A 26,746-nucleotide genomic window follows, 5' to 3' on the forward strand; every position below is an offset into this window, starting at 1 on the left:
GTAATGTGATGTATGTGTATATATGTGTGTGTGGGGTGCATGTTTGCAGGTAAAAGAGGAAGCGAGAGCAAGACTTACTAGGGAAAGCTCAGCAGTGAAGCAGTGACAAACCTGTTTTAAGGGCCACTGCTGCTGGTTGAAAAGAAATCAGAAAAGCTGAGGTCATTGTTTTAATCAGCCTCAGGCAAACTGCAAGGGTAGAATCAAAAGCCATTAAACAGAGCAGGAAACAACCAGCAACTTAATTGTTCTACCAAGTAATACTTGGTAGTAGACCCTTGGCATTTGAGGGTTTAACATTTGTGGTTTCAGCTAGTCCCAAACCACCCACAGGGGAACAAACAACGTGCTGGGTTTTGCAATTTTCCTGAGGCTAGAAGTTGAGTCCATGATGGTAGGTTGGAAGGTGGGAGTAGGTCGGGTCACAGCACAGCCAACCTGCGCTTTCCCTGCCTCTACTCTAATTGCAGACAGAGGTTTTGCTCTTTACCCACTAACCCTTGTGAAGTGATTTTTTAAAAAGCATGTTTTCATGTCGACGTCTCTAACTTTGATAGTGACATGATATACCAGATAATATTGATGAATTCAGGGATTTGCAAAGGTAATTTGGGGAAAAATTCCTTTTGAAAGTCAAAGAAATGGGAGCTGATGTAAAGGAAATGACCACATTGTTTAACAGCATCCCTGACAGGTTAAGGAAAAATGTAGCCCTAAACTATTGTTCACCGAATATTAGGGCTATGTGACTTCCTTTGAGAGAGTCAGCCTTGGATGCATAACCTCTCTACTGTTTCTGAGTCAAACATATGCTATAGAAAAATTATAAATTACTGGAAAAACTTAAATGCCAATGGTTTCACTCATTCAATCAGCATCAGGAAATGGTATCAAATCTCAAATAGTACAATGTCACTTCTCCATAGGTGCCTCATATACATAATGTGCCATGGGAATGGATCACAGTCTGGCTGTCCCAAAAAACTGCACCATTCAGAAGAGCCAGAACACTTACACCAGGAGAGGAGCCGTAGGGCCTCACCACTCAAGCTCTTCTTTATACTGTGAATGAAAAATATTGGCTGCCTTATCAGTGAACAGAGGATGTGCAGCCATCAAGCCATCACATTACAGCATCTCCAAAGATGAGTTCTGAGGGAACTGAGGATGGAAACAGGATGCCTGATGCCCACCATTTAGCAGTCAACTGCTGCAGCCATCCCCCAATGGTGCACCGTGAGGAGACTCAGGACGTGAGAGTACAGGATACTGGCCCCAGATAGCTGAGGTACATATCAAAGGAATGATTCCAGGGAGCCCAGACTCTTGCATCTTCCCATATACAGAAAAGTGCTCAATTCCTTAACTTGAGGTATCTGGTTTTCTTTAAGTAACAATCAACCACCTGGTCTTTGCTGCAAAAAAACTCCTACATATCCTGGCTCCCCGCCTTGCATCTTCAGAGCAGTCTCCCAGAGTTATCTGAGATGCTGTGTCCCAGGCTTAAGTCCTCAGTTTTGTCCACCAAATAAAACGTAACTCTCAACTTTTAGGTTGTGCATTTTTTTTTCAGTCAACAATACACAGTACAGCTTCTGCTCTATTGTGAATGAGCTCCCCATGATTCCTAGCCTTATTCCTGAATACGTGTCTATTTCCTCATCATAACAGGAATGGACCATTTCCCCATAATGTTCCTGCCTCATTCCACCTTCCATCCACTCGTGGTGAGGGGGTGGGGAAAGGAGTGTCCTCCTTGCTCGCCTCTGCCTTTTTCCATCCATTGTTCTCCCTAACCAATCTCTATCTTTAAAAAGTTCGTATCACCCTGTCGTACCATCTTCTCCAGCACTTGACCCCCATTTTCCTTTCTCTCTACTCCTTCCCCTAATTCCAGTCTGTGGTTTTCCCATACCCTACCAATCACTTTGTTAATTCTTCTCACGTTCTAATTTCAAGATTCCTCTTTGTCAATTCTTTAAAAACTTTTCTTTCTCCTCCACTGAAGTTGTTCACAAGTTTAGCTATGACTAGTTCCCAATAATCTCTCAAAAGTTCCCGAGGACTCAGTTCTACAATCTTTCTCACCATCCTCTCACTGAATCTGCTTTTTGTCTTCATTGTAACTGCCAGTCCCCTGACCCAGACCCACATTCAAAGCCAATAAGCCACTCTGGCTTCACTTTCTTCCAAATCTCCGAAAAGACCTCAAGGATACTCTCCTACTCAGATTCTCTTGCCCCCGTGTCCACCCATCAATGTCCATCCAAGCCAGTCTCCAGCCTGAAGACGACCACAGTATCTGCTTTCTCTACTCCTACTCCTGTGGCTAAGAATTGGTAGAGATGATAGATGGAAAAGGTGATGGTGTTGATGGTACAATTTTTCAGAGGTTCTAATGCCAAATGCTCTCCTGAATGCTCTACATGCATTATCTTAAACACTGATTAACTTCACTACAATGTAATGCTATTCAGTTAAGTTCCACCTGGGTTTTCTGTGCTATTGAGCAATCGTTATGTCCACCTTTAATGAACCCTTTATCATATTCCTCATAGCGGCTATTTCAAAGATCTAACACTTCCCTGGAGTCCACAGCTCACTCCCAACTTTGAGACCATGTTGCTTACTTTTTTTTGGAAAGCTAAAGGCCATTCAACATGAGTTTCCTCATAGTATCTCCTCTGCCTCTTGCCCCCACCCCTCAAATTTTCTGGATATCCTCATCTAACCTTTCTGTGTCTTTCCCAACCTAGAGGTTCTTTCTAAGTTCAATCTTCCTCTTAGGTGCTTGATCTCCCTCCCTCTTGCTTCCTCTGTTACCTTCTCTCTATTTTCAATGTCTCCCTCTATATAAGATCCTCCCCTTCACCTATCCAAGTTCTTCCCCATCCTTTAAGAACCTGCATTCTTCTCTGCAACCCCCTGAAAATATCAACTTCTTTCGCCCCTGGAGAAAGTACTAAAGAGGACAGAACATTCCCTGCCTTTACAGGAACAGTAAAACAGTAAAAACACAGTAAAAAAATCTCCCCCTGTAGGCTGTAGTTCTCATTTCTCTGCATTAGCTCTCAAAACTAAACAAGTCTCTGCAGCTGGGGGTCCCAGGACTGTTTGGACCATTGAAGAACACTTCTTTGGGCAGAAAGCTGGAAGCTTTGTGTAATATCTGGAAGTACATGGCATTGCATAGGCTATGCATGGCATTTGATAGGATATGAAGAGGAAGCAAAGTAAGTCTTTTTACTGGTCTCTGTCTCTGAGTGTCTTGCAATTTCTGTTTGGTTACAGTATGAACCAGGGTAGGGAGGCAGCCAATTCAGGTAGACCCTGTGACGCTTCTCTCTTTCCCTAATCTCTCTCATCCAATTCACCACTAAGTCTTTGACAATACAATTACCTTAATACCTTCTGTTATTTACAATTGCCACAATCTGCTCTCACTAGCCTCCCTAGCTCCAGCCTTGCCCAGCTCCATTTCATTCTCCACACTGCAATCAGAACAATCTTCCTAAAGCACATCTCTGCTTGAAATCCTTCTGTGGCTCCCAAGTGTCTAAGGAACAAATCCAAGCTCCTTAGCCCATCATGCCCTGGCCCCTTCCTGCCTTGTTTCTCCCTCCCCACGTCCCATGCCAAGCTCCAGCAATGCCAACTAATTGTTCACCAAATCCCCTAAGCTGTCTCCAGCCTCTGTGCCTTTACCCTTTGCTCATTCTTTCCTCCACGTGGAATAACCCCCCCTTCCCCAACTATCTTCTATTCGTTCTTCAGGACAGTTCAAGGATCACCTTCCCACCAGTTTCCAGGGTCTACCCTTCCCAGGTACTCTGGGAGGTACTCCGGGCAACCCTCTATCCAGGTACTTTTCATGCTGAGCTCTTCTCATCTGATTCTTGTCTGTTTCACACACTGGACTATTAGCTCTTTATCAGGAACTGTATCTGATTTCCTCTGTTCGGCAGAGGGCTTGACACATACACACATATAAATATTTCTGGAATGAATAAATGAATAAATTAGATTTTAAATAAGAGACAGAAATTTATATTTTTAACATTTAGTATCTCAGTACTGTTTATTTTCATGATGTTGTTTGGTAATAGAGATGAATTTGCACAGATTAAGGCCGAAAGAAACGGAGGACTGAATTAAACAGACCACAACATATACAACTTCTACAACTACTGCTACCATTGACTGAGGTTTAACTCTGTTATCAACATTAAGTTTTTTTGTTTTTTGTTTTTGCGGTACGCGGGCCTCTCACTGTTGTGGCCTCTCCCGTTGCGGAGCACAGGCTCCAGATGCGCAGGCTCAGCAGCCATGGCTCACGGGCCCAGCCACTCCGCGGCATGTGGGATCTTCCCGGACCGGGGCACAAACCCGTGTCCCCTGCATCAGCAGGCGGACTCTCAACCACTGCGCTACCAGGGAAGCCCAACATTAAGTATTTTTTAATGTATTGAGTCAACCCTCAAAATAATCTCCATCTTATAGATGAAGAAATTTTGGAACAGAAAAATTTAATAACTTGTCCATAAGTGGTTGAGCTGGGATTCAAACCTGGCAGAGTCAGGGTTTTTTTAACCATTGCATTGTACCACTTGCTGTGTGACCATAATTGTGCAGAAAAATGTAAATTGGGTATTCGCCTCACTCATCTATGCGCTCACTTCAATAATTCTTTGTTTTTTCCACCTTAACTTGGAAACTCACTTTATAAATATATTGAATTACCAGCATCAAATGATATTTGAGAATTTTTCCAGATGGGCTTAAAAAAAACACCCATGTAGCCAACTCCCTGCCACTTGCTAAGAGGAAGTAATAGTGTAGGACAGGTGGTAAGATGTGTTAATTTCATGCAGCGTGTTTCCTTTAGAATTTTCCTTTCTCCTAAAGAAGTGGCTGGTTAAAGTTTTGATACCTATTTGTGAGGTTGTATTTTTTAGTGACTTTTTCAAAGAAACACAAACTTCTGAGTGAAACTGAAGATTACAAAGACCCTGAGAAAAGGGTCTTTGACCCTATGAGGCCTTCGACATCAAAGGAGTTAACAAAGATAAAGAGAAATTAGAGAGGGGGGTGAGAGAGCCTGGAGTCCTGGCTTTCTATGGTAAAGAGAGAAAAGTGTTTAAAAAGAGGACACACATCTGGACAGGCAAATTCAGGCAAAAGTGAAAAGCTGAATAACTTTGCAACTAAGTTTCAGAAATTGTTCTGCAGCAAATCAGAAGAAACAAGAAGATACCTAATTCAACGGAGAGCATTTAAATTCTGAGTTTGTTTTTTTTGCTTGGTTTGTACTTTATTTCATCTTCATTTTTGGTGGCAGTGCTGTGTGTGTGTGTGTGTGTGTGTGTGTGTGTGTGTGGTAGAGGGGTGGTGGCTGGTGGATAGGAACAAAAGCATTGGAAGAAAAGAAGATTTCAGTTCCCTGGGGCTTAAACACAAATTCTACTGCTTCAAAAGGCACCAAGTTACAAGAATTTCTCTGCGTTTCTCTACCCCACGGGCAAGCCATAGAAAGAGAAATTGCAGTGGAAAAGGGAAAAGAGTAGGAAATAATTTGTTTTGAGCTATCAAAAAGGGAACCTGGGTTGGGGGTGGGGGGATCGGCAAGATATAGTCACCTTGAAACTATGCCTCTAGCTCCTAGAGTTCTGATGCTTTTTGATTTGTAAACAGTTTTCTGCAGAATACGTGAATATTTCCAGAACTTGTGACTTGTGATATTTTAGTTTCTTCACCTCCAGTCCTTTGAATGTTCTTTTAGTAATAATGGATTAGAGCTTATCTGCATCCTGGCCAGTTTTGTAAAACCAAGTAATTGCTTAGCTGCGGAAGCAGCTTTATTTGCATGTAGTTTTTTTTTAAAGAGAAATTCTGCCACCCTCTGGACAGAAACCAAAGATCTATTTCTTAGAGACCACCACAGAATACTGTTTTAAGCAACTGCCCTTGAAAATAAACATTTATTTTTTTAATCTACCCTATAAAAATAGGAGAGGGGGGAAATCACAGTTGCTTTAGATAGCATAGATGATATCTGGGGGAAAAATCATTTAAAAATACTAAATTGCCTCTAAGGAATTTTTAACTAAAGAAAATGGGCTCAGAGCACTTTAGAGAAAAAGGCTCCAGTGTTTAACTTGTAATCTTTCCAAAACCACCTTATACTTATACTCTCTAGCCTGCAATAGCCAAGTAAAGATTTCTCACACAATCTCAGCCATGGCTGCTTTCATCCAGTTTTCTTTATTGGTGGAATTTTTAAAAATCTACATGTATATTAAATATAAATATATATGCATTGGTTTTTAACTAGAACATGAGGGTGGAGTGAGATTTCAGCCACAGTTGAGAGAAATTAGCCATAAGAGCACAAATGGGCAGCTTGTTTCTGAAGCTCTCCTGCTCTCATCCACCGGGCATGGAGTACTTAATGTCATGTAAATGAAACTTAAAAATGCACGGATGTGATTACCAGTAATAATGCTGGGCAAATCAAAACACATGACATGCTGTTTTTTTCATAAATAACCAGAGAGAGGAAGCAGGAAGACGCCGAGGACCATACCTGGTTTTAACAACAGGATTTAGATGCTTCTGGTCTTGAAGGACCTTGGCCAGCTGTTTTTGCAGAAACAAAACCTTCCCGTGGACTCCCTTAATAAATGGGTGGTCGAGGAGATGTGTGACAGAAGGCCGCTTTTCAAAATCCTTAATAAGACACCTGTTCACAAAAATCAACAAACAACTGAAGTACAATCTTAGAAACCTGGCTCCCCTGTAAATATGGGAGAGAGGAGGAGAAAAAGCTCATTTATAAAACCTGATCACTAACCTTAACATAGCTCTTTCTTTATTCATAGTTACCAGAACAGAAAAAAACATTCTCTACTAGTTGAATTGATCAAAACATCAGAAATCTATTTTAGTTTGCTTTAAATATATATTGAAAACGCAATCAATTTAATTTGAAATATTCAAAACACTGAAAAATAGACTGGCCAGACTGAATTTTCTGTCTGAATTTTCATTACAGAAAAATGTTTACAATGGAGCCAAGTTGATTAGTCTATATACTTTATTTTAGAAGTATATGAAATGTCCACTATTTGGTGGTGGGGAAAATGCATTTAGGAGTTTGCAAGGATAGAAACGAATCATAAAGAAACTTTCACAGAGAAAATTCAACCCCTTGATTTCTAATATCTTCTGAAGAAGCAGAAAAACCTCAGAACAGGAAGTGACTACAATATAGTTCAGATGAATTGGAATGGAATTATTCAAACAGGGAACAAAAAGTCCATACAAAATGGTAAAAATTGGGTTGCATTTAAACTCCTCTGTGGTTAATTGGTTAAAACCGCACCGGTATAACCACTTTCTGTTTCAGGTTCAATGCCCTTTTCAAAGAAAACAATGATTCAGTACATTTTGCTGTGTGATGTACATTATTAAAGATGATTTTGACACAGGAAATCTCTAGTGAAATTGAATCTGATGAATACCCCTCCAATTACCATTGCATTTCCATTCTGAGTAGCTGCCCTTGACGGGAGGAAGAAATTTCAACATCCGCCCTTTTAAGTTATCAGCTTTTATTTAGCTCACGTTGGAAGGCTTAGGATAAATACTAGATGCCATTCTGCCCACTCCATGAAATAAATGTTTCCAGTTTTCCCAATAGTGACATGCCAGCAACATGTAAAACACAACATATTTAAAATGATGAAATGCACTGACAAATGGTAAAATGTTCAGCCTCACCCTGAGCATCCTTTCAAAACATGTAAGCAGAGTTCCTAGAACAATCCCCAACTGTTGGTTTTACAAAAAGGCCTTAATCTTTGCATTTCAAACCACTTTCGCATCCCTCGACTTCTAGTCCTGAAAGATATTCAGTAAATTTCCCAATCATCCCATTTTAGAATTGACTCAGGGATTTCCTATCTATTGGAACTGGAGCTTTCAGCTAGAAAAGCCAAAAGAACCTAGATTATCTCCATTCTGCTGCCTGCACGACTATAAATACCACCTCTGTCCCGCTATGGGGAGAAAGCAATCATTTGACTTTTATGGGTCCAGGGGCCTTTTGTATAGTCTATTATATTTCCTACTAAAAATAACAAAATCAGTGCACATCCTTTAAAAAAATACTCCGTTCATGTTTCTACATCAGCAATGTTCCCTAGATTCCATGTATATTAATCCGTATATAATTATGTGACTATACCAAAGGAAAATAAACGCTAACGTTTCCCTAAGCACCTGGAAAAAAGGAACCTCTTGATAGTTTATATGGTCAGTAATACAGGTGTATGCCTCATCCTCCTAGCTTGAGAGACGGTGTATAAAAACTCCCCAAATAAAGTCTGTGTCCTCTGAGAATTCCTACTGAAGATGCACATGGTGGCTTTGCACATACCCCCACCCCCCGAGAGGGCATGGGTAGGACGGGAGACCGGGAACTGCTGGGACCCCCAGCTAAGCCTGTCCAGGGATCTGGTGCAGGTCACATTACATCTGTCTCTCATCACCAAATAGACATACTTCCCGTACCCAAGTATATCCCCAAACACAGGGAGACCGATTTCTTAATCGGTTTCCCCACCTTTTTTTTTTTTTTTTTTGCTTTCTGGGCAAGTCTCAACTGCTTGTTGACTAGTGCCAAAACTTCAGATGAGTAAACTCAAGGGGGCTGAAAGTGGGAGGTGTAACAATTAATAGGAAATTCAGAGCAGGTGAATGGGAAAGTGAGCAGGCGCTGCCTCTACCTTCTCCCTCAGGATAGGTGCCTTGGAACAGTACTTCCGGTAATTAAAGCTCCTTAGATAGGGTTTGAGAGAAGCCAGGAAACCCATACTCCAGCCTTATGAAAATAGGTGTTTGCTAGATTCTGGGGGTGCAATTAAAGGTGCTATATCTTGTTTCATAATTTTAGCATCCAGTGGGAGAGCAAGGTTGCAAACAAGGTTGCAAGATCATTTGGTATTTTGGAAGGGATCTCTCTCTAGATCACAGAGGGAGTAAGAGAAATGAGGACTAAATAATGAAGTGAGATAATCAGACAAGGGAGAAACAACAATGAATCTGTTGTCTCCTGGAGATCCAAAAAATAAAGATGGTAGGTGTTCTACTCTCTGAAGAAATGATCAAGAGGATTTATTTGTTAGTTCTCTCAGTAAGGCCCAAGTGGGCTGAATGTCATACCAGCAGATCAGCAAAACTGAAACCGAGTGTATATGGGAAGAATGCTAAGCAGAGCTGTGACATATCCAACTGCATTGGCGGATTTTTAGGAGAAGGGCAGGAAGACCTTGAGGGTAGAGCCTATTCTAAAACACTCTTGCATACTTTTTTTCTCATGGGGAGCAAAGAGCCAGAATGAAATGGACTTGTTATTTTACTAATAAATAGAGGAAAGTTCTATGTTAGGAGCAGATATGGCGAAAGTCAAGCATTACTAGATACCAGGTCATTGGAATCATGTCATTTCATTTGTTCAGCAAACATTTATTGCACAGCTGGAATTAGTCAAAATAGATGAATTCATAAAAAATTATGACAATTTTCCTCAAAGATCGACAATCTTATTATAAAGATGGAAGGACAAGAGAAACACAGGAAACAGCAGAAGCCAGTGTTTGCTTTTATATTTAGAATAAGAAATAGTCACACGAAAGCATAAGGTTTTGGAGCTAGGGGACCAAGATTTTCTATTCTAACCCTTCTTTTACGAGGTGAGGAAGTTGAGGTCAAGTCCTGATAGTGATGAGGTCAATTCCCTGGCTCCCATGAGAGAACCCTCCTACTCTGCAATGTGTTGTTAAAATGGCACAGGTACAACGTGCAAAACAATACTAGGCAGCAGTGGGTGCGGGGCAGCCAGAGAAGGCTTAATGGAAAGAGTGAGGATTGAGCTGAGTTTGGAGGGAATTTTTGGAAATAAATTGAACTCAGTATGTGGAGAAGATGTAGAAGGCATTTCAAGGTTGGGAAACTGGATCAGCAATGAAAGAAGCCAGCCTAGGCAAGCTGTGTAGCCGGGAACTCAGGAGGTCACCAGAACGTTGACCTTAACCTCCTAAGCTGCCTTCTTTGAACATCTAAGAACAATTCTTTGCTTTAGTCCTTTTACCAACTTTAACTAGGGCATATTCTTTATTGCTTAAGATGTTGCAGTTTTGTGCCCCAAACTCATACTGTTATGTTTTCAGCTTGCCATTTCTGTCTTATTCTCCTTTCAGGCAGGGATTTAGTGGATTAAGATAGAATTGACAGCCGGGATCGGTAAGAACTCCTGACAGCCTCCATGTCCTTTTATAAGCATGATTAAATCCTCTAACTTGATTTGGAGAACAAACATGGAAAATTAAGGAAGTTATAATATGCTTATTCATTTTCAGATTGCTTATTAAACCAGGAATTGCAAATTCCAGATGCAGAATATTTTCCCCCAGCAGGGGATTGAGCCGTTTTTACAAGAAAATGCATAAAACGTTGACCTCTGTATGGGAAAATGGGGGCCAGCCAGTGTGAGGTAAGTTGGGTGAAACACTAGACACATGAGACATTCCACTGAAAAATGAAACTAGTCTTCTGGTCAAAAAGGTTTGGGAAACATTGGTGATTCTCTAAACCAAGTAAACCTGGAGTTTCATAGTGCGTGTGAGCATATTAAATGTTCTTAGAAGTATGGAAGTAAAGAAAACAGCTTAATTTTGTTTAAATCCATGTTTCCAAACTTACTTGGCCACAGATCCTTTTTTGTATCACCAGAACCAGGGCCCTGCAAATGACATCCTTGGAAGCTCTGTTGTGAGAAATCAGTACTAGGCTCTTGAAACTGGCGGCTGAGTCTTTATCTCAGCTGATTGAGGGGAGACACTCAGAGCCCCTGATTGTCACCAGCATGTTTGAGACACCTGTAGGCTGCAGTTTCTGCAGAAGACTGTCTCGAATTGGGGAAATACATTCACCAAGCTCAGTTCTTCCCAGAATCTTTTACTCTGGAAAAAAGAAATTGAACAAGGACTAAATTTAGGGAATGTTGCTTTTTTCCCAAAATCATAAGTAATTCTTTCAGTCCTAGACTTTTTAAAAGTCATTTTTAAAAATCTGGATTTAGGTGTGGTTATCTCTGTGCTAAGATACAAAACAAAAGAATAAAAAAATTAAAACTACCATGAGATGTATTACCTGGATTTACAAGGCCATGGAAGGTGGTTTGAATATGACAGAAAAGTCCACGAGAAGAAAAAGGAAGCAAATTTCAGCCCTGAAGGAAATTTAATCCATTACCTAATTTGAAATTCTAGTACCTTCCATCATGCATTCTTGGCTGAAGATTAATTCTCAGAATTCATTAGTGTCACCACATTAAACACAGGGTGTTGCAGCCATTTGCTGGGATCTCCCAGCCTGGCCTCTGCCAGAAACAGGCAAAAAGGAGGCATTTCTTTTTTTTAATTTATTCATTTATTTATTTATTTTTGGCTGCGTTGGGTCTTCATTGCTGCGCATGGGCTTTCTCTGTGTGTGGCAAGCGGGGGCTACTCTGTTGCGGTGCGTGGGCTTCTCACTGCAGTGGCTTCTCTTGTTGCGAAGCATGGACTCTGGGCGCATGGGCTCAGTAGTTGTGGCTCGCGGGCTCAGTAGTTGTGGCTTGCGGGCTCTAGAGCGCAGGCTCAGTAGTTGTGGCTAACGGGCTTAGCTGCTCTGTGGCATGCGGGATCTTCCTGGACCAGGGCTCGAACCCGTTTCCCCTGCATTGGCAGGCGGATTCTTAACCACTGCGCCACCAGGGAAGTCCAGGACGCATTTCTTAACAAGAAACAAGGTCGGGCTCCTGCGTTGGGCTCTGGAGCTGGCAGTGCTTGTGCTCCTTCCGTTTGCTCCCAAAGGATCATGCTGTCGAGACACGGCTGCCTTGCCACTGTAAACTGCCGTTTCATAACCAAAGAATCAGACGCCTGCAAGGGGGAGCTGTTTATCAAGAGTCATGAACAGATGCTTACTGATGACTAAACCACACTTGATAAAGAGAAGCTGATCAAGTCAAAAACTAAAAATACTGGTGAACTTGGTGAGAAAAGCAGGAGGGTGAGCAATCTTATTCCACACATTGGGGCAAAACTAGATGAAAACTTGAAACTTATGTTTCTTCTCATTTCTTTTTTAATATTCTGTCTTTTATACTTACTGCTGTTTTCTTTGGGTTTGCTGCTTAGATTGTTAAGTGTTTCCATTGGCACCAAATATCTAAACGTTTCTGATTTGAGCAAGCATTTCCCTGCCCTGTGATGCACTGCATCTGCAGTTCCTATCATCAGCAGACAGAAGCCTGAGTGACAAAGAGGCCTCTTCATCAAGAGGAGAAATCCTGCAGAGGGTACACTAATTACAGGTTAACTATCAGAGCCCATGGTGCTCTGTCTTGGAAGGAAATTTCCATTTTGGAAGACAGGACTATGACAAAAGCAGGCATTTTCTCAAGATGACTAATGCCTCAAAAGAAGGCAGGCTGAGAAACTTGACATTGCATATGTTATTTCGGCAAAACCAAACCTTCCCGTTTGGTGGAATACTTAACTCCATTTCAGTTTTCATGAAGTTTGCAAATATTGCACATGGTGGCGTTTTAAAGTCTCACTGGTGAGAACTGAAACTGTACACTAACTTCACACGTAGTGTGGGGAAGTGGGGTCCTAACCTGAAACAGAGAAGTGAGGACCAGAAGCATATCAATCAGAGAAAAAGTCAGGATTCACTGAAAGAAAAAAGTCCTCAGAGGGTAGGATGGAGGGTTTTAGAACAGGAAGCTCAGTTCTTTTTATGAGGTGGGTAATGGGAGCAGATCCTGTGTGGCAAAGTGGGAGGGAGGCTACAGGGCAGCAGGACCACAGGGCAGCTGGCATCTTGCCTGAGGTCACTAGGGTGAGGAGAAGGCAGGTGCAGGGTTAGAAAGATCAGCAAGTCAGCCCTACCTTTAGACAAAGCCATCAGCACTGAAGGTCCAGAGTGAGCTCAAGGGAACACAGGAAGGAAACCGAAGTGGAAGAACATGGCATTTCCAGAAGCATGAGGCTGGGGAGAGAAAAGAGCCAACTTCTATCACCCAGAAAAGACTCTCAGAAGGTGAAGAAGACGACTGGAGGAAAAGTGTAGGGTGGTCTCAAGCTGAAAGATAAACTCTAAGAACAGGTAGGACAGAATCTCCCTCCAGAGTTAAGGAATGTGCACCATGGTAGCTGGAGAGAGTCTCAGTGCAAAAAGAGGGTCCAGGACTGGAGGGCAGTCCTAGGGCAGAGAGCCACCACACATAACCCAGAATGACCCAGGGTCGTGGCCTGCATGACACCTGCGAACACAACTACCTCTTCATGTTACCTTTATGTCTTTGATCCCGTGATCAATAGTAAATAATTAGAAAAGTCCAGACTAACTCATTGTATTCTTAGGGAAGGAGATATGGTAACAGAAATTCTAGATCCTCAAGCGTGGCTTGTCTGGCGGACAACCTCTGGGCCACGGCCAGGAGGGGCCGAGGGAAGAAGAGTTTACTATACCAAGGAAAAAGGAGTAAAAATGCCAAGCAAGGAGGCAAAGTGAGGAGAAGGGTCAAGAGGAACCAGGCCAGAACTTAGGAACAGACAAGATGGGGCTCAGGGGACACAGAAGCTGTTCAAGGAGAAGCCAGTGGAGGGCATGGTGGCAGAGGTGCAGTCTTATTATTGTTGTACTGCCACTTCCCTCTTCGGTTTCAGCTGTGCTTTCCAAGTTGCAAAGACTGGGGATGAGCACACCCTCCACTGGACATGCTGTAGCCAAGAAAGATCCTGCTGTCCATGTCTTAGGACTAAGGCTGTCTTAAGGGCTATAACCAGTGACCCCAAGTCACCACCTTCTCACTCCTCTTTGTTTTCGTTGTTTCTTTCTTCCTTATTTGGGAAAAGTATCAATACTTTGCAATTAAACATGTTTCTCCAGGCCACTCTAGCCATGCGGTTCAGTCAGGGTGCTGAAAAAGAATGAGCCATCACTTCATTGCACAGCCCCAGCAACTAGTTTACAGGACAATTAAATCTGCGTTCAAATCCCACCCTCTGGTTCAAAGAGCCGGGAAGGCATGGCCCCTGGGAGATGGGAATACTGTGATGGCTCCATCTCTCAGGCTGCAGTGCTACCGCTTCCCAAGGATCTGGGTATTGGCTGTTGCTGCCTTTTGGGGCTTCTGCACAGGGCTGAGGTTGGCCACAGGTCAGCCCTAGACTCGGCCAGGAAACCAGAGGTGGGCCCTGTCTTCTGTTAGAGGTCTTGGCTTCAGGTGGAAATTAAGGAAATATTTGCTTGAAGCAGCCCAGGTAAGATGAGGAGCAGAGGGAAGTGATGGCTGAACTCAGAAGGAAATGGGTATATAAAATGTGGGTGAGTCAGGGCAAAATAACCTAAATGTTGGCAAGTCCAGTTTTTGTTTTTGTTTTCTTTTTTTGCGGTACGCGGGCCTCTCACTGTTGTGGCCTCTCCCGTTGCGGAGCACAGGCTCCGGACACACAGGCTCAGCGGCCATGGCTCACTGGCGCAGCTGCTCTGCGGCATGTGGGATCTTCCCGGACCGGGGCACGAACCCGTGTCCCCTGCATCGGCAGGTGGACTCTCAACCACTGTGCCACCAGGGAAGCCCCAGTTTTTAAAGATATTAATCTTTATGTTAATTATTAATTGAAACAATATAGATTCATGTAACATATATAATGTATATTGTATTTAAATTATTATTAATCTCAAATATTTAAAACAGTCTGACTTATTTAAAAACAGTATACTTAATCACTATTATTCACCCAAGCATGACACACGTACTCACTCATTTTAAAAAATGTTTGGTGCCTATCATTGGGGCAGTAATATATAAAGGTTAAAAGTCAGGGGTTAGGGTCAAACCTAACTCTACTTCTTATAGGTATGTGATGAGATGCAAGTTAATTTAATTCTCTGGGCCACAGTTTCTTCTTCTATAAAATGGTAATAATGTCACTGTCTGCAGTAAATGAGATAATCCATGTACAGTATCTGGTACATAGTAAGCACTCAATAAATGACAGTTATATGGGCCAACCACTGTACTAGATGGTGGGGTTACAGTCAGCGCATTGGAGGAAGACAGCCATAGCATACCCAATTCCAAGCAGGATGAGTGCTATAAAAAGAAAAGTTAATGTGCAAAGGGTCCTTGAGCCAGACTTGAATAACAGTGTGCCCATTAATTAGATACTTTTTCTCAATATGATTCCCACGACTCAGTATAAAATTACTATTTGATAGATGTCCTGATCAGAAGTTTCAAAGTTCAGGGAGAATGGGGACTTCTAGGGTCTGACAACTTAGCAAAAGCAAAGAACTTTGGCATTTTCAAGTTCAGGTCTCTGGGCACTCTTGTTTTTGAATGTCTGGCTAACTTCTTTGATTCAAAAGTCAGTTTCCATTTTGACAGACAGTTATGGTCTGCTTCTTAGTCCAGGCTTAAGTGCCAAGGAATATATGAATTCTAATCTTTCCCTTAATCCTACTTGCCATGCTGTCCAGAATTAAATCCATAATTCTCATTTGTATGCATTTTTTTTCCCTACAAGGGGAAGCAACGGACAGTACCCAGCTAGTACCCAGTACCCTATGAGAAATGAACAACCAGTTCCATAGTGCATGACCATTACATGCTCAGGACTACTCCAGGACTGGGGTAGGGGATAGGAGAGTACAAAACAAACAAAAGATATATGCCTCCATAAAAAATTTATCTTCTGGGATAATACCAAACTTACACAAATGAAATATTTATAGACCCCGCTGGGATTCAATGCACTGATTCAAACACTTACTAGGTATTCATTCAAACACTTACTAGGTATTTACTGTGAATGGCACTGCATCAAGTGCTTGGAAGAAAAGATGCCTGGAGTGAGATGCTGGCTTTCACGGAATTTAGAAACAAGTAGTAGAATAGATATAGACATAAATAAAAATAATTCAAGGCTAAAAAGTGTAAGCACTAGAGTGGCTCAGATGAAGTAAACAATCCTAGTTAGGAGAACAAGTGTTTCACATGAGAGATGACACTTGGGTCTTAAAGGATGAAAGGGATATTGACAGAAGTACAGGGGAGGAGCATTCTAAGCAGTGAGTACAGTAGGAATGGAAGCCCATTGGTAAAATGCATAGCTCATATGGGGAACACAGTGGAAGAGAATAATACAATTGTAATAGATGGGGTGAAAATGTGACCACAAACATCTTACTCAGAACCTAGAAGGCATGCCAGTGAGTTTGGGTTTTCTTTCCTAGTCACAGTGAAGTGGCGTTTTTGAGCAGGGAGATAACAATTAGATCGTTACTCTAAAAAATGAACTGGGATCAGTCAGTCTCCTGGATCTCTGCCTGCAGGGTCTCTTGGAAACAAGAGTAAGCTGTGTGGCTGACAGGGTCTTGGTGCTCCGGCCGGGTATCAGGCCTGAGCCTTTGGGGTGGGAGAGCCAAGTCCAGAATATTTGACCACCAGAGACCTCCCGGCCAAGCAATATCAATGGGTGAGAGCTCTCCTAGAGATCTCTGTCTCTGCTGGGTGGACCCAGCTCCACCCAATGTCCAGCAAGCCCCAGGGCTAGATGTCCCATGCCAAACAACTAGCAAGACAGGAACACAACCCCATCCACTAGCAGAGAGGCTGCCTAAAATCATACTAAGTTCACAGACACCCCAAAACACACCACTGGACGTGGCCCTGCCCACCAGAAAGACAAGATCCACCCAACCACCAGAACACAGACACCAGTCCCCTCCACCAGGAAGCCTACACAAGCCACTGAACTAAACTCACCCAATAGGGACAGATACCAAAAACAACAGGAACTACGAACCTGCAGCCTGAAAAAAGGAGATCCCAAACACAGTAAGTTAAACAAAATGAGAAGACAGAGAAATATGCAGCAGATGAAGAAGCAAGGTAAAAACCCATCAGACCAAACAAATGAAGAGGAAATAGGCAGTCTACCTGAAAAAGAATTCAGAATAAGGATAGTAAAGATGATCCAAAATCTTGGAAATAGAATGGAGAAAATACAAGAAACGTTTAACAAGGACCTAGAAGAACTACCGAGCAAACAAACAATGATGAACAACACAATAAATGAAATTAAAAATTCTCTAGAAGGAATCAATAGCAGAATAACTGAGGCAAAAGAACACACAAGTGACCTGGAAGATAAAATAATGGAAATAACTACTGCAGAGCAGAATAAAGAAAAAAGAATGAAAAGAATTGAGGACAGTCTCAGATACCTCTGGGACAACATTAAAAACACAAACATTCGAATTATAGGGGTCCCAGAAGAAAAAGAGAAAAAGAAAGGGTCTGAGAAAATATATGAAGAGATTAGAGTTGAAAACTTCCCTAACATGGGAAAGGAAATAGTCAATCAAGTCCAGGAAGCACAGAGAATTCCATAAAGGATAAATCCAAGGAGAAACACGCCAAGACACATACTAATCAAACTATCAAAAATTAAAAACAAAGAAAAAATATTAAAAGCAGCAAGGGAAAAACAACAAATACATACAGGGGAATCCCTATAAGATTAACAGCTGATCTTTCAGCAGAAACTCTGCAAGCCAGAAGGGAGCAGCAGGACATATTTAAAGTGAAGAAAGGGAAAAACCTACAACCAAGATTACTCTACCCAGCATGGATCTCATTCAGATTTGATGGAGAAATCAAAATCTTTACAGACAAACAAAAGCTAAGAGAATTCAGCACCACCAAACCAGCTTTAAAACAAATGCTAAAGGAACTTCTCTAGGCAGGAAACACAAGAGAAGGAAAAGACCTAAAATAACAAACCCAAAACAATTAAGAAAATGGTAATAGGCACATACATATCGATAACTACCTTAAATGTAAATGGATTAAATGCTCTAACCAAAAGACACAGACTGGCTGAATGGATACAAAAACAACACCCATATATATGCTGTCTACAAGGGACCGACTTCAGACCTAGGGACACATACAGAAAGTGAAAGTGAATGGATGGAAAAAGATATTCCATGCAAATGGAAATCAAAAGAGCTGGAGGAGTAATTCTCATATCAGACAAAATAGACTTTAAAATAAAGCCTATTACAAGAAACAAAGAAGGACACTACATAAGGATCAAGGGATCAATCTAACAAGAAGATATAACAATTGTTAATATTTATGCATCCAACATAGGAGCACCTCAATACATAAGGCAAATGCTAACAGCCATAAAAGGGGAAATTGACAGTAACACAATCATAGTAGGGGACTTTAACACCTCACTGTCACCAATGGACAGATCACCCAAAATGAAAATAAATAAAATAAGGAAACACAACCTTTAAATGATACATTAAACAAGATGGACTTAATTAATATTTATAGGACATTCCATCCAAAAACAACAGAAAACACTTTCTTCTCAAGTGCTCATGGAACATTCTCCAGGATAGATTATATCTTGGGTCACAACTCAAGCCTTGGTAAATTTAAGAAAATTGAAATCGTATCAAGTATCTTTTCCAACAACAATGTTATGAGACTAGATATTAATTACAGGAAAAAAACTGTAAAAAATAAAAACACATGAAGGCTAAACAATACACTACTAAATAACCAAGAGATCACTGAAGAAATCAAAGAGTAAATCAAAAAATACCTAGAGACAAATGACAATGAAAGCACAATGACCCAAAACCTAAGGGATGCAGCAAAAGCAGTTCTAAGTGGGAAGTTTACAGCAATACAATCCTACCTCAAGAAACAAGAAAAATCTCAAATAAACAATCTAACCTTAAACCTAAAGAAACTCGAGAAAGAAGAACAAACAAAACCCAAAGTTAGTAGAAGTAAAGAAATCATAAAGATCAGAGCAAAAACAAATGAAAAAGAAACAAAGGAAACAATAGCAAAGATCAATAAAACTAAAAGCTGGTTCTTTGAGAAGATAAACAAAATTGATAAACCATCAGCCAGACTCATCAAGAAAAAAAGGGAGAAGACTCAAATCAACAGAATTAGAAATGAAAAAGGAAAAGTAATAACTGACACTGCAAAAATACAAAAGATCATGAGAGATTACTACAAGCAACTCTATGCCAATAAAATGGACAACCTGGAACAAATGGACAAATTCGTAGAAAGGTATAATCTTCCAAGACTGAACCAGGAAGAAACAGAAAATATGAACAGACCAATCACAAGTAATGAAATTGAAACTGTGATTAAAAATCTTCCGACAAACGAAAGCCCAGGACCAGATGGCTTCACAGGCGAATTCTATCACACATTTAGAGAAGAGCTAACACCTATCCTTCTCAAACTCTTCCAAAATATAGCAGAGGGAGGAACACTCCTAAACTCATTCTATGAGGCCACCAGCGCCCTGATACCAAAACCAGACAAAGATGTCACAAAAAAAGTAAACTACAGGCCAATATCTGATGAACATAGATGCAAAAATTCTCAACAAAATACTAGCAAACAGAATCCAACAGCACATTAAAAGGATCATACACCATGATCAAGCAGTGTTTATCCCAGGAACACAAGGATTCTTCAATATATACAAATCAATCAATGTGATACACCATATTAACAAACTGAAGGAGAAACACCATATGATCATCTCAATAGACGCAGAAAAAGGTTTTGACAAAATTCAACACCCATTTATGATAAAAACTCTCCAGAAAGTGGGCATAGAGGGAACCTACCTCAATATAATAAAGGCCATATATGACAAACCCACAGCCACATCATTCTCAATGGTGAAAAACTGAAATCATTTCCTCTAAGATCAGGAACAAGACAAGGTTGCCACTCTCACAAATATTATTCAACATAGTTTTGGAAGTTTTAGCCACAGCAATCAGAGAAGAAAAAGAAATAAAAGGAATCCCAATTGGAAAAGAAGAAGTAAAGCTATCACTGTTTGCAGATGACATGATGTTTTACACAGAGAATCCTAAAGATGCTACCAGAAAACTACTAGAGCTAATCAATGAATTTGGTAAAGTATCAGGATACAAAATTAATGCACAGAAATCTCTGGCATTCCTATACACTAATGATGAAAAATCTGAAAGAGAAATTAAGGAAACACTCCCATTTACCATTGCAACAAAATGAATAAAATACCTAGGTATAAACCTACCTAAGGAGACAAAAGTCCTGTATGCAGAAAACTATAAGACACCGATGAAGGAAATTAAAGACGATACAAACAGATGGAGAGATATACCATGTTCTTGGATTGGAAGACTCAACATTGTGAAAATGACTCTACTACCCAAAGCAATCTACAGATTCAATGCAATCCCTATCAAACTACCAATGGCATTTTTCACAGAACTAGAACAAAAAACTGCACAATTTGTATGTAAACACAAAAGACCCCGAATGCCCAAAGCAATCCTGGGAAAGGAAAACAGAGCTGAAGGAATCAGGCTCCCTGACTTCAGACTATACTACAAAGCTACAGTAATCAAGACAGTATGGTACTGCCACAAACACAGAAATATAGACCAATGGAACAGGATAGAAAGCCTAGAGATAAACCCACACACATATGGTCACCGTACCTTTGATAAATGAGGCAAGAATATACAATAGAGAAAAGACAGCCTCTTCAATAAGTGGTGCTGGGAAAACTGGACAGCTACATGTAAAAGAATGAAATTAGAACACTTTCTAATACCATACACAAAAATAAGCTCAAAATGGATTAAAGACCTAAATGTAAGGCCAGACACTATCAAACTCTTAGAGGAAAACATAGGCAGAATACTCTATTACATAAATCACAGCAAGATCCTTTTTGACCCACCTCCTAGAGAAATGGAAATAAAAACAAAAATAAACAGATGGGACCTAATGAAACTTAAAATCTTTTGCGCAGCAAAGGAAACCATAAACAAGACGAAAAGCCAACCCTAAGAATGGGAGAAAGTATTTGCAAACCAAGCAACTGACAAAGGATTAATCTCCAAAATATACAAGCAGCTCATGCAGCTGAATATCAAAAAAACAAAGAACCAAATCCAAAACTGGGCAGAAGACCTAAATAGACATTTCTCCAAAGAAGATATACAGATTGCCAACAAACACATGAAAGTATGCTCAACATCACTAATCATTAGAGAAATGCAAATCAAAATCACAATGAGGTATCACTTCACACCGGTCAGAATGGCCATCATCAAAAAATCTACAAACAATAAATGCTGGAGAGGGTGTGGAGAAAAAGGAACCGTCTTGCACTGTTGGTGGGAATGTAAATTGATACAGCCACTATGGAGAACAGTATGAAGGGTCCTTAAAAAACTAAAAACAAAACTATCATATGACCCAGCAATCCCACTACTGGACCTATACTCTGAGAAAACCATAATTCAAAAAGACACATGCACCCAAATGTTCACTGCAGCACTATTTACAATAGCCAGGACATGGAAACAACCTAAGTGTCCATCGACAGATGAATGGATAAAGAAGATGTGGCACATATATACAATGGAATATTAGGCATAAAAAGAAACAAAATTGAGTTATTTGTAGTGAGGTGGATGGACCTAGAGTCTGTCATACAGAGTGAAGTAAGTCAGAAAGAGAAAAACACCATGGGCTTCCCTGGTGGCACAGTGGTTGAGAGTCCGCCTGCCGATGCAGGGGACACGGGTTCGTGCCCCGGTCCATGAAGATCCCACATGCCGTGGAGCAGCTAGGCCCGTGAGCCATGGCCGCTGAGCCTGAGCGTCCAGAGCCTGTGCTCCGCAACGGGAGAGGCCACAACAGTGAGAGGCCTGTGTACCGCAAAAAAACAAAAAAACAAAACAAAAAAAACCAAATACTGTATGCTAACACATGTATATGGAATCTAAAAAAAAAAAATGGTTCTGAAGAACCTAGGGGCAGGACAGGAATAAAGATGCAGACGTAGAGAGTGGACTTGAGGACACAGGGAGGGGGAAGGGTAAGCTGGGATGAAGGGAGAGAGTAGCACTGACATATATACACTACCAAATGTAAAACAGATAGCTAGTGGGAAGCAGCTGCATAGCACAGGGAGATCAACTCGGTGCTTTGTGCCACCTAGAGGGGTGGGATAGGGAGGGTGGGAGGGAGGGCAAGAGGGAGGGGATATGGGAACATAGGTATACATGTAGCTGATTCACTCTGTTACACAGCAGAAACTAACACACCATTGTAAAGCAATTATACTCCAATAAAGATGTTAAAAAAAATCAACTGGCACCATATTAGACAGTAAGTTGGAGGGAAGTAGGCACGGAGAGGATCCATTTTGGAAGTATACAGTCTGAATTAAGAAAATGGGAAGGGGAAAATGATGGCTGTAGCTGTGGAACTTGAAGACAAATCAAGAATATATAAAGAAAAAAGAAGGGACCACCAGTGGAGTCTTGGGCCAACTTAAATTTAAGGATGTACCTGTAGCTAAATCTTTGTGAACTATCTACTTTTTTACCTTCAGTATCCAACTACAATCTCTCTTGATGGAAACCAAAGGCCTTTAAGTTACCAATTCAATGGTCTCTTCTCATTCTACTCAACCTCTCTGTTCACTGACGGTCATTGTTGACCTGCCCCAGAAATATTCTCTTTCCTTGTCTGTAGTGATGCTACATCTTTTAGTTATTCTATTACTTGTCTGACCACTCTTGTTCATTTATTTTCACTACCAGCTAGAGTAAGATGACAAGATAGAGGAGACTGGGTCTGCAAAAACAAGGAAGAGTGGAAGTAGAACAACAGCCTTTATGCTCACAGGCTTGGAACTTGCCACTGAACAACCACAAGCTTTGCCTGATGGATCAAATGACCCAAACTAAATAATACAGAGAGAAATTTGCATTCTATAGAGACGGCTATCCCTACTCTTGGAGACTCACAATCCCAAACAAGTCTGCAGATCCTGCAGAAAATAAGTGGATTTAACTAGAGTGTGCATGTCTAGCACAAAGTGAAAATTAAAAGTGTAAGAAAAGCAGCAAAAACTACTTCAGAAAATTTACAGTTGATTGCTGCAAATGACTTTTTTTTTTTTGCAGTACGTGGGCCTCTCACTGTTGTGGCCTTTCCCATTGCGGAGCACAGGCTCCGGACACGTAGGCTCAGTGGCCATGGCTCACGGGCCTAGCCGCTCCACGGCATGTGGGATCTTCCCGGACCGGGACACGAACCCGTGTCCCCTGCATCGGCAGGCGGACTGTCAACCACTGCGCCACCAGGGAAGCCCACAAATGACTTTTATAACAGCTTTAATGAGATATAATTAACATACCATAGAGTTCACTCATTTAAAGTATGCAATTCAAAGTTTTAGCATATTCATACAGTTTAACTACCATTACCATAATCAATTTTTAGAACATTTTCATCACCCCCAAAAGGAACTCTGTATCCTTTAGCAATCACTCCCAACTTCCCTTCAACCTCCTCAGTCCCAGGAGACTACCAATCTACTTTCTGTTTCTATGGATTTGCCTAATCTGGACGTTTCATATAATATATGTGGTCTTTTGTGACTGGATTCATTCACTTAGCTAAATATTTTCAAAGTTCATCCATGTTGTAGAATATATCAATACTTCATTCCTTTGTATTGTTAAATAATGCTCCATTGTATGGATATACCACATCTTGTTTATCCATTCATCATTTGGGTTGTTTCTACTTTTTGGCTATTATGAATAATGCTTCTATGAACATTTGTGTGCAAGTTTTTATGTGGACATATGTTTCTCCTGGGTGTATATACCTAGGAGTGGAATTGCTGGATCATATGATAACTTTATGTTTAACCTTTTGAGGAACTACAAGACTATTTTTCGAAGTGTCTGCATCATTTTAAATTCCTACCATCAGATGCAACTGATTTTTAATACTTCATCTTGTTCTAGAAATAATTTAAGGCATCTCACAACAACATGTGCTTAAATAAATAAAGGTATGTATAATAAGGCAAGATAAAAATAATTAAAAGCAGAAGAGAAAAGTGAAACAATAGGGAAATTAGGGAACACAAATAGGAATTAGAATACCAAATAAACTACTTTGTTAGAGGTGGCCACCAATTTGGCTCAGCTCTCAAGCAGCCAATGTGAAAGGGAAAATGCAGTCTGTTCTCTATTTCTTAAAATTTCTTAAAATTATATAAAAATAGACCAGCTGCTTGAAGAATGATGATGATGATGATGTATGTGTTGACTGGTAAGGAGACTAGAGATACATGTCCTTCCTGAGTTTTCACAGAAATGACTTCATATACTGTAATAAATATTATTTCCCTCCAGTTAACACGGCCATGGGTTTCATAGGGTTGTTTCTTATAACACCCTTTAATCCCAACTGAGATCTTCTTTCAAAGAACCATCTAGTAAAAAAATTCTCCCTGGGTGGCCAATTCAAGGAAACACAGAGCTCTGTGATCTTAATCCGGGACTATATATCTACCAGCAACTTGGTGAATTTTTGTACAGTTAAGTCCCTTGATTCCTGAATGCAGTGCCCAGATGCTGGCATCCATCAAGGAAAAGAAAGGCAGGGTGCCAAGCTACCATGTGCTGTTCATTGCAAAGAATGGAAAGAAGATAGCTTTAAAAGTTTAGTCCATGAATTAAAAGCAACTCAAAAAGCGGGAGGGGAGGTTGGGAGAGGGTGGGAAGAGGACTGGAGCATCATGTAAGCGGGCAGGGAAACAACAGGACAGTCACATTTGCCTCTTAAATGATGACAATAATGGTTCCAAATAAAATTTCAGGCCATAGTATATAATGAAGGTGGAGGAAAGAGGAAAGATAATGGCTTAGTTCAATAGTCTTGCTGGCATTATGTCTGTCCACATTCAGTGCCCTGCCTTAACGTGTGTTCTTTTGGTAAATATTTAAATTGACTAAACACTTCTCTGGCTGATTGCCAATTATATGAATATTATTAATGGTGTGAGATCAAATTGGGGAAAATAAACTAAGCCAGGTTTTCATTAACAACCTAACCACTACTGAAAAACCTGGAGAAAATACTGTCAGATAATAAGTAGTTGTAAATGTCTTATGCGAATCAGGATTTTGCACAGCTATTGGCTGCCTTGGTTCATGTTTCTGAGGACACAAACCACTACCATGCCTGTCACCTGCCATCCCTCTGCCCAGTTTCTGACAAAAAAACCTTCCAAGGGCGATGAATCACAAGGCCAAAATGATTACTTCTCTTGCTCTGTGGAGAGACAGTTCTTCCTGAGGAAGTGGCCACCCAAGGAAGCCAGTTAATGTTGCGCCTCTGTGGTTTTAGACCAAGAAATGAACGCTTCACCCCCTCCCGCCCACACCAAGGACACCAATATGAAGCCTTCTTTAAGCACTAAATTTCCGTAAGACAAAATATTTTTCATTTTTAGGCAAGGGAGACCAACTGCCAAAGAGAGCCTGGGGAGTCCTCAAAGCCCCTCCATGAACATGAAGGAGGAGAACAGCTCCATCTATTACATCAAAGCCTCATTAGAGACCCTAATCCTTTTGGAAAGGAACTCTCAGGCAGCCAAGCCTTTAATTTGATGAATAATGGGCCCTCTGATTAAGCCTTGCAAAGCAAAGCATAGGCGCATAGACGCTGCAGGGAACAAATATTCCTGGGGGTTGAGAAAGAAAGTGGGGGTGAGTGGATAGCTCCTACTCCCACTGTTAGTGAACTAACTCTGTGCATAGATTTCTAAATGGTTAGCTTTCTGTTTTCCTTTTTCATTTTCCCTATTCTCTCTCTCTCCAGGGAACATGCCACTTCCCTGTTTTGGTACTGTGGTGTGTCCTGAGCTTCAAGCCATTGTAATTCAGTGACATGCACAGACAGGTGATGTGGAATGACCGTGTTGCTAAATATAGAAGCAAATCAGTGACATGAAAGGCTATTTCAGGACCATTTACCTACCCACCCTGCTCTAGGACAAACTACTTGTGCTAAAAAAAAAAAAAAAAAGAGTAAAAAGAGTAGGAACCCATGACTGGGGAGAAGAGAGAAGTGAAAGGAAGAGAGGGAGTTATAGCTCAAGCATTTCTCTGATCTGTTCTAATTCAACAAAAGATGTCTAGCATTTAAAAAGCTGTTGATCCTCTTTGTAGGATCCTATTACTGGCGGTAGACAACTGTATACTATGTTGCCAAGGACAGGTAACAGGTTAGATAGGTCATGGGTTTCACATTAGTGTGCATTAATAAATCACATACATATTAGACTTCTGGCTCTTTTTATCAGATAATGAGATGAATGATTGAACGTATGACACAGTGGTCAATTATCATCTGGATGATATAAATTCTATTCTGCCGAGGACATTTATCTCTGTATTGATCTGGCTTTTCTAGCAAGGATCATAAATTATTAGCCTTCCATAACCATATGATAAATACTCTAATAACAGAATGCCACCAACTCCTGGTTTCCCAATAAATTTCCATATGGTTTCAGTTAGAGAAGTAACATGCATAGAATCTGGGGTTTTTTAATTTTTATTTTATTGTCAAAATTATATATAGTATGAAGACCGTGGAGAAAAGCCTGTCTATCCCAAACAAACAGCAGTATGCTGGAGCCAGCAAATACAAGCTCCCTACATATTACTGTTACATTTCCAAGAGTTTTGTGAA

At 40.8% G+C, this 26,746-nt stretch overlaps 1 protein-coding gene across 1 annotated transcript in view; it reads right to left on the minus strand.

Annotated features, from left to right (window-relative positions):
• MYO3B (myosin IIIB) overlaps positions 1-26,746 on the minus strand; it is a 407,025-nt gene that overhangs the window by 217,597 nt on the left and 162,682 nt on the right. Inside the window, exon 9 of the mRNA XM_027128624.1 lies at positions 6,584-6,739. Coding sequence (XP_026984425.1) covers positions 6,584-6,739 — 156 coding nt within the window. The remainder of the gene's footprint in view (positions 1-6,583; positions 6,740-26,746) is intronic.

The sequence above is a fragment of the Aethalodelphis obliquidens genome, unplaced genomic scaffold (assembly GCF_003676395.1).
Source record: "Aethalodelphis obliquidens isolate GAN/ISIS:26980383/991018 unplaced genomic scaffold, ASM367639v1 scaffold2, whole genome shotgun sequence".
In the NCBI taxonomy this organism is placed as follows: domain Eukaryota; kingdom Metazoa; phylum Chordata; class Mammalia; order Artiodactyla; family Delphinidae; genus Aethalodelphis; species Aethalodelphis obliquidens.